The sequence below is a fragment of the Moschus berezovskii genome, chromosome 12 (assembly GCF_049115385.1).
Source record: "Moschus berezovskii isolate FMDL1 chromosome 12, NW_MosBer_1.0, whole genome shotgun sequence".
Lineage (NCBI taxonomy): Eukaryota > Metazoa > Chordata > Mammalia > Artiodactyla > Moschidae > Moschus > Moschus berezovskii.
This window is the reverse complement of record NC_142471.1, coordinates 57,437,451-57,445,328: the sequence shown is the minus strand read 5'-3', so window position 1 is coordinate 57,445,328 and position 7,878 is coordinate 57,437,451. Positions and strand designations below refer to the sequence as shown.

Sequence of the window (7,878 nt, the reverse complement as noted above, 5' to 3'; positions counted from 1 at the left end):
AAATCCCATGGACAGAGGTGTCTGGTGGGCTACAGTCCATGGGGTCACACAGAGTTGGACATGACTGAGCACACACACACCCTATATCATTTGCAAGAGAAATTGTGCTCAAATCTGTGAGACCCTTCTGCCTCAGGCCCAGGAGTAGCAAAATGAAGAGGTGTAGGTCAATGTTTCCATTTCTTTTTTTTTTAATTTATCTATTTTAATTGGAGGCTAATTACTTTACATTATTGTATCGGTTTTGCCATACATTGACATGAATCTGCCCCGGGTGTACATGTGTTCCCCATCTTGAACCCCCGTCCCACCCCTCTGGTTCGTCCCAGTACACCAGCACCAAGCATCCTGTATCATGCATCGAACCTGGACTGGCAATTCATTTCACATATGATAATATACATGTTTCAATGGCATTCTCCCAAATCATCCCACCCTCACCCTCTCCCACAGAGTCCAAAAGATTGTTCTATACATCTGTGTCTCTTTTGCTGTCTCAGATACAGGGTTATCGTTATCATCTTTCTAAATGCCATTTCTATCTTTACTTTTCCTTTTATGCTCCCAATAAATAACGTTCTCTTCTTTTTTAAGCTACTGAGTTAAAGGATGCTTGGAGAAATTGAACCATGCAGGTGAACTGGAAACAAATAAACTAAATTGCAATTTATGACTTTGACAGACAGAAATCTATTACACAGTATGGATACAGAGAGATTCTCCACAACTTGATTTTTGTCTTCACGTTCACTCCAATCCTAGGGTCTTCCCTGTAGCTGGGTAGTTTTAGCAGCAACCAGAAAACCTGCCAGTCCTGCTCCATAGAATACAATGTGATCCTCAGGTTCTAGGCAGTGTCTGGTTTACCTTGAGATTTATCTTCATTTTAGACAGTGTGAAAGCCTACACCCTAACATCTTTGGGTGTGTATCTCTTTCTCGTCTCTTTGATAGTAAACGGATTGTATTGAAATGTGGTACTCTTTCATGAGAATTGGCTACACATGTGTTCTAAGGATGGCATGATCCCCAGTAATAGATCTCTCTTCCTGTTCCCTCTGCAAAGTTGGGGGCAAGAGAGGAGAGTCCATGGCATGCATGCATGCATGCAACACCATTTAGCAACCTAATATGTGGCTGGTTCTTTGCCTTGTTGAAGGTACAAAGCAGAAAAGAACCACGCAGAACGCTGTGGTTATATGATTATCTCTGTTTATAGTCCATCTGTTGGCAGGGGGAGCAACAATTTGCTTCTGATTATAGGTTAATATCTTGCTAGATCACAAGGCCCTACACGTAGCTCAATTCAGAGAATTCTGCCTTATGCTGGTTGTGAGGAAATGTGAGCTTGCATTATAGGGATCCGGTTTTTTGAAAGAGCAAAGCAGAGGATAGGGGGGATTCTGGTGGAGATGGAGCCCTGGACACCAGCCAGCCTCCCCTGGCAGACAGAGTTCTGAAGTTCAGAGGCTGGGATCTCCCTTCAAGAGGAAAGTGTGTTTATTTTTCTGTCCCAGGACTGTGAAAATGCTTTGTTTTCAGCTGTTCTGTGACTTCAAAGAGATTTGGGGAACCAGAGTTAGCAGGGTCAGCTTTCAACATACAGTTTGAGGACAGTTTTTGAAGGAGGTATACATGAAAGTGAGGCAAGTCTTTGGAAATGCTGCGAAAATACGTTTTCGCCTCAAGAGCTAATTACCTCCCACTCCTGGGAGCCTTGGAAGAGGACTCTGAGTAAATGTTTACTGCAGTGGCTGCTCCATCACCCCAGGAAACTGATCTGAGTGTGCACACTGCCAAATTAGAAACTGAAAGACCTATGCTCACAAGGTGCTTGATTTTGTTTCTGTTTTTTATGTAAAATCTAATAAACTTAAGCCATGAACACGGTAGCACCATGAAGCTGGCACTCACTTCTAAGATTCAGCCCTCCTGTTGGCTGCACATCAGTCCCCTTCCCCAATTATTAGACAAATGCACCTGGAGTGCTCCTAAACACCAGGGATGGTGCTGAGCTGAGCTGTCCCATACGGTGGGCCACTGAGCATCTGAATGGCGGCTGGTCCGAAATGAGATAGGCTGTATGTACAAAAATACAGACTGGGCTTCAAAGATGTAGTCCAAATAAATGAATGTAAAATATCTCATTAATAACTTTATATTGATTTCCTGTTGAAAAGATAACATTTTGGACATATTGGGTTAGATAAAATATAGTCTTTAAATGTATTGTTCCAGATTTGTGTGTGTGTGTGTGTGGCCACTAAAATATTTAAAATAACATATGTGGATCATATTTATGTTGAACAGCAGTGTGCTGGATTTGGGGAACTCAGTGGCCAAGATACATATTTGCTTTTAAGGAAGACTCCATCTTATCCACGTGACAGACAAGCCAACAGGGAAGCAGGCCAGCATCCACAGGCTCCCAGGAGAGGGGTACCCCATGCCATCTTGGGTCAGGAAACACTTCTCAGGTGTGGTAGCAGAATAATGTACCCCCTAACTACTGCTCCTCCCCCAGGATATCCATGTCCTAATCTTTGGAACCCTGTAATCTATTACCATATATAGCAAAAAGGACTTAGCTGTGATTACTTGAGGGATCTTAAAATGGAGAGATTATTGTAGGTTATCCAGGTAGCTGCAATAAAATCTCAAGGGTCCTTAAAAGTATAAGAGGGAGGTAAACAGGGATTTGACTACAGAAGAGGAAGTTGATGTGATGTGATGTCAAGAAAACTGAATCTCCCCGACATTGACTTTGGACATGGAGGGAAAGGAAGTGGGTTGCCCACAGGAGCTTGAAAGGAAAGGAAATGGATGCTCTTGACCCTCCAGAAAGGAAGCCCCACTGACACCTGGATTTTTAACCTAGTGAAACCTGTGTTGCACTTTTAAACTACAGAACCTGAAGATTAAAACTTTATCTTGTTTTTAGCCAATCATTTTGAGGGCTTTTGTTATGGGAGTGGTAAAATCATACATCAGGCAAACTGATATTTAAGCCTAAAGCTGAACAATGAATATGAGTGATACAGGTAGAGTATGGGGGGGATGGAGAGAAAGTTCTAGCAAGGAAATATGTACAGTCATGCGAACCTTTACATTCACCTGCCGTTAGGTTGGACAAAACCCCTCCCAGTTTCAGTAGCTGCTTTCAAATTAGCCCCTACAGTGTTTTTCAGTGAATCCTTGTTGTCTGTTTTGGGATTCTTCTGTTCCTATGTCCATCAGACACTCCTATGCTTCCTTCTTCTTCATCCCACACAAATACTGATGAAACACAGGTTTTGTGGTGGCTGATGGTTATTCCTGCTGTTTGTCTTTGCCGTTTTGAGGACACCTTGTCATAATTTCATTGTAAATGCTCCTCATGGGTTTTGTGGTCTGCTTATTTTGCTACCTAGATGCTCTTTGTTTATGGGTGGAAAGGGTGTGATTAGGGAAAATTACAAGACTATGAACTGCTGCCACTGCCATCTTAGCAGAATTAGCCAAGGAAATTGGGCTTAAAAGTAATTTTGGTCACGTTTTATGTAAATGGAAAAATGGTGATAATATTCAAGTCCTACTGACTACAAAGGCTACATTCTTTCTACGTATGTAAAAAAAAAGAAATCACCCAGTTCTGACTATCACATTTTGACAGAGCAAAGAACGACCATAAGTGAACTGTCACATCCATCCATTTATTTTGCAAAGATCTACTGAGCACCCTCCAAGTTTCTGGCTCTTTACCAGAGGCTGGAGACTCAGCAATGACAAGGCAGAATGCCCCCCATCTTCATGAAGCTCACATTTTACTACAATATGAGAAACAGTCAAATGCAATTAACATGCTTGATGTCTCATGGCCTACCGCAGGGGGCTAGTGAGCGCTCACCAAATCATATCTATTATGATTTATTTTACTCAACAAGTCTTAGTAAGTATCCTGCTAAAAGGATTTGCCTAAGAGTCTACCAAATTATCCAAGTTCTTTGCTCTGACCCACTCAAGACTCCAGAGAGAATTGAAATGGTTCATTAATTTGGTATCTGTCTTTTGTCAATTTTATTATTAGTCGAGCCACAAGAACTGTAGACAGGTAGAGGGGAAATATCCCCTCCCCAACAACTACAAGCTCTTTCAAGTAGGGAGTCCTCTTCACTATTCTTTCTATCCTCTACACTGACATGGGAGCCCAAGAATACCAGAGTGAGTAGCCTATCCCTCTTTCCAGGGGAAATTCCTGACCCAGGAATCGAACCAGGGTCTCCAGCACTGCAGGTGGACTCCTTACCAGCTGAGCTACTAGGCAAGCCCTACATGGGCACCAGATCCACAATTAGTACTGAATGTTGGTTGTTTGATTTTCCAAAGGTTTGATTCTTCTAAAAGTAACAATTTCAGATGCTATGATGAATAATGAATGATTTTCAAGCAAATATGCTTTAGGTGACCCCAAAGATGACCCTAAGTCATCTTTATGCATAGCAAACTGCCTTTTTTGAATCCTGAATCCACACTTTACTAGCTGTATTACCATAGCCAGTTTACAAACTTCTGGGAGACTCTTTCCGTGCATGTTAAAAAAAGATGTAAAAGAATAAATAGTACCTCACTTCCCTCCTAGTGCTTACATAAATGAGGTAACACACAAAAAGTGCTCAAAACCAATGCCAACCACACAAGCTCCAGTCAGTAAATGTTAACTGTTATCCTCATTACTGGTGATGAAAGAGATGATGATCACAAAGTTAGTCTAAGAGGACTGTTGGTATTCCCTGGAGTGGAAGCTTTGAAGACTAAATCTCAGAGACTGAATTTTTGCAATTAGAATTTTATTTTCTATGAATCTAGGAACCATAGCTCATTCTTAAGGTGTTGCAGCATCATTCAACCTACTCTAATCTTCCATGAGCCCACTGAATGGGGTCTGCTAACCATCAAGCTAGGAAATTATATCAGTGCCTGGTAAATTCTATCTCCTGGAGAAATGAGTTTTAAAAAAATAGACTCATCTAAGTTTCTGGAGAGTTAATTTATTCATCAAGTTGGAGAAGCTCTTTTTTTGTGTGTGTGTGTTTTAACACAGGCTTACAAAGTCTTAATTTACAAATGTAAGCATACAACTAGGCTTTATCAAAGAGGAATGTGTTTATTTCACTTAAATTCTTAAAAATATTTTTTTTGCCAGTTGTCACAATGTCCTAATGTAAAAAAAAAAAGTCTTTGAAAAGAAAAGCATGAAAAAACAGACCCAAAATGTTAAGATTTTATTTACAAAGCTTCTTTGTTGTACAGAAAGTAAAAATGCTGTTACAATCTTGGTGTAACTGGTAGCCACAGACAGTTGACTCACCAATCACAGCTATCCACGCTACAGCAAGTCTTACACAAAAACCTAACAACGCTTACAATTTTGTTGGGGTGAAGTCCCCAAGCTCGGTGGTGGATTTCCAAGAGGAACTAAATGGAGGAAGGTGGAATGTCACAGGAACTATTCTTTGGCTCTTTGGGTGGGTGGGTGTCCTGGGGTTTGTATCACAGCTACCTTTTTTTTTTTTCCCTTAAAAAAAAAAAAAAAAAAACAGCTACCAAATCCATGTCAGCAGTCCAACCAACACTGAACAGTTCTTTTCTTGCAGGTTATTGGGGTCTTATTAATCATCTTCTCCTTCATCATCTGTTTCTCTCTTCCTCTTCTCACCTTTCCCGCTTTCTTCCTCTTCTTCATCCTCATCTTCGTCTTCATCCTCATCTTCATCATCTTCATCAACTTCTCCATCATGTCCAAATTCTTCTTCCTCCCCACTGACTTCATCTTCATCTTCCTCCCCTTCTACATCTTTGTCTTCATCGTCATCCTCTTCATCATCAAATTCTTCTTCCTCACCGTCTTCATCCTCCTCCTTATCCTCATCTTCTCCTTCTTCATCATCCTCTTCTTCATCCACACCATCCACCTCGGCATCTGAATCTGGGGCTTCACGATCCTCTCGGTCATAGCCATCCAGATAGGTCAGCTGGGGCAGGAGCTTGAAGACACTCTCTCGGTAGTCATTCAGGTTAGTAACCTCACAGTGAAACAGATCCAGGCTCTTCAGACATTCCAACTTTTTCAAAGGTTCCAGGGTGCTGATATCTTTCAGTTTATTTCCACTTAAGTTTAGATGTGTAAGATTTGGAAGTTTTTCTGCTAACATATCCAGACCTCCACAGATTCTATTGTCACTGAGCTCAAGCTTTTTCAATTTAGGTAGTTTGGGAAGATTTGAAACTGAAATCAAGCCTACATTTATTAAACTGAGGAACTCTAAGTTCACAAATTCAGCTGTTAAGCCCTCAATTTTCCCATCATTTGATTTGCAATTGTCCAGGACAAGTTCTCGAACAGCTGCCGGGGTCCGGTTCCTCAGCTCCAGGTGGATCCTCCTCTTCATGTCCATGTTTCTCTCCCTTCCCCCCTCTTCAAACTTAACTTTCCGCGGCGGGGGCGGAGGGGGGAGAGGCGTCCCAGCCTGCGCAGCGAGGGCCGTCCGAAGGGGTCGGCTCGAGGCAGAGGTCGACGGCGCGGTCCTGGGCGGCGGGCGGCGTGCGGGCAGGCGAGCGGAGCCCCCGGAGCCAAGTTACTCGCGGGAGCGGAGAGAAACCATGGAGGGAAAAGTGGGCTGGAGCGCAGCTCTGGTCTCACTCGAGAAGCTCTTTTTTAATGATATTAACATTTAAATCAGTTAAGTGTGAGTAGCAGGTAGCCCTTTATAATGTAGGTAGGCCTCATCCAATCAGTTGAAAGACTGAATAAAACAAAAATACCAGTATCCCTGAGCAAGAGGGAATCCTCCAGCAGACTGGAATTTTACCAGTGGAAAAGTGAAGTCCAGCTTGCCAGCCCACTCAGCAGATTTGCCAACCTTCATAACTGCATAAGCCAACTCCTTATAATAAATCTTTTTCCATACATATGCACATCCTGTTGGTTCTGTTTCTCTGGAAAACTCTTGACTAATACAGTCTAAGAAATTTTGCTGTTTTTCTTTTAGAAAAATCCAGAAACATAACACCTATGCTCCCAGAGTTTTGCCTGGGAGGCAGGGTGATATAGTGGGTAGACTTGGACTTTAAAGAAACGTTGATCAAATGATAGTCTTTGGTGAGTAATTTCAACTTTCCAACCTCAGTCACCTCGTCTGGAATTGGGGATCAATTTCCCACCCCAAGAGTGTTTGTAAAGATTGGTCAGTGCTTAGAAAGCATGGGGCACATGATGGATACTGAATAAATTGTACTTAAGAGTATTGTCTAGTAAAAACACTATCTTCCATGCTTACACGGTTATGATTGTCACTGCCTTGTGCAGGCCTCAGTAGAGCTGAAGAAAAATATATACTTCTTGAATCTCAAAGAAAATCCTGGCTCTCATTTAGTAATCAATATTCAGCCAAGGACTCTGGCCTATTTTTGTCACTTCTCTGAATGCTGTAAACCTCAGGTAATCAACCTCATTGTTTAGCTGCATTTCTCTCTACAAAGTCCTTCATAACAAGATCACAATTAGTTGCAATTATCTCCACAGACTGAATTGTGATCACCACAGAATGGAATTAAATTTCCATATTATAAAAAATCTTAGGAAGTAAGGCATCTTGCCACCTCTGGCAAACTATTCATTTGCTTGTCTTTTTGCACTAAATTATAATTTAGAAATGGAGAAGGAAATGGCAACCCACTCCAGTATTCTTGCCTGGAGAATCCCAGGGATGGGAGCCTGGTGGGCTGCCATCTATGGGGTCGCACAGAGTCGGAAAACTATTTATCGTCCAATATCTGGGGATAGGGGAAGCTTACAAGTCTTCCCCTCAATACTGCAATTTTCCTGGATGGGTGTTCTCAT

General features: G+C 41.9%; 1 protein-coding gene across 1 annotated transcript; it reads right to left on the bottom strand.

Moving 5' to 3' along the window:
- Window positions 1–5,558: 5,558 nt before the first annotated feature.
- LOC129555982 (acidic leucine-rich nuclear phosphoprotein 32 family member D-like) lies at window positions 5,559–6,645 on the bottom strand. Its single transcript, XM_055425942.2, has one exon. The coding sequence runs from the start codon at window positions 6,431–6,433 to the stop codon at window positions 5,648–5,650; it is 786 nt and encodes a 261-aa protein (XP_055281917.2). The 5' UTR covers window positions 6,434–6,645; the 3' UTR covers window positions 5,559–5,647.
- Between the last annotated feature and the right edge of the window lie 1,233 nt (window positions 6,646–7,878).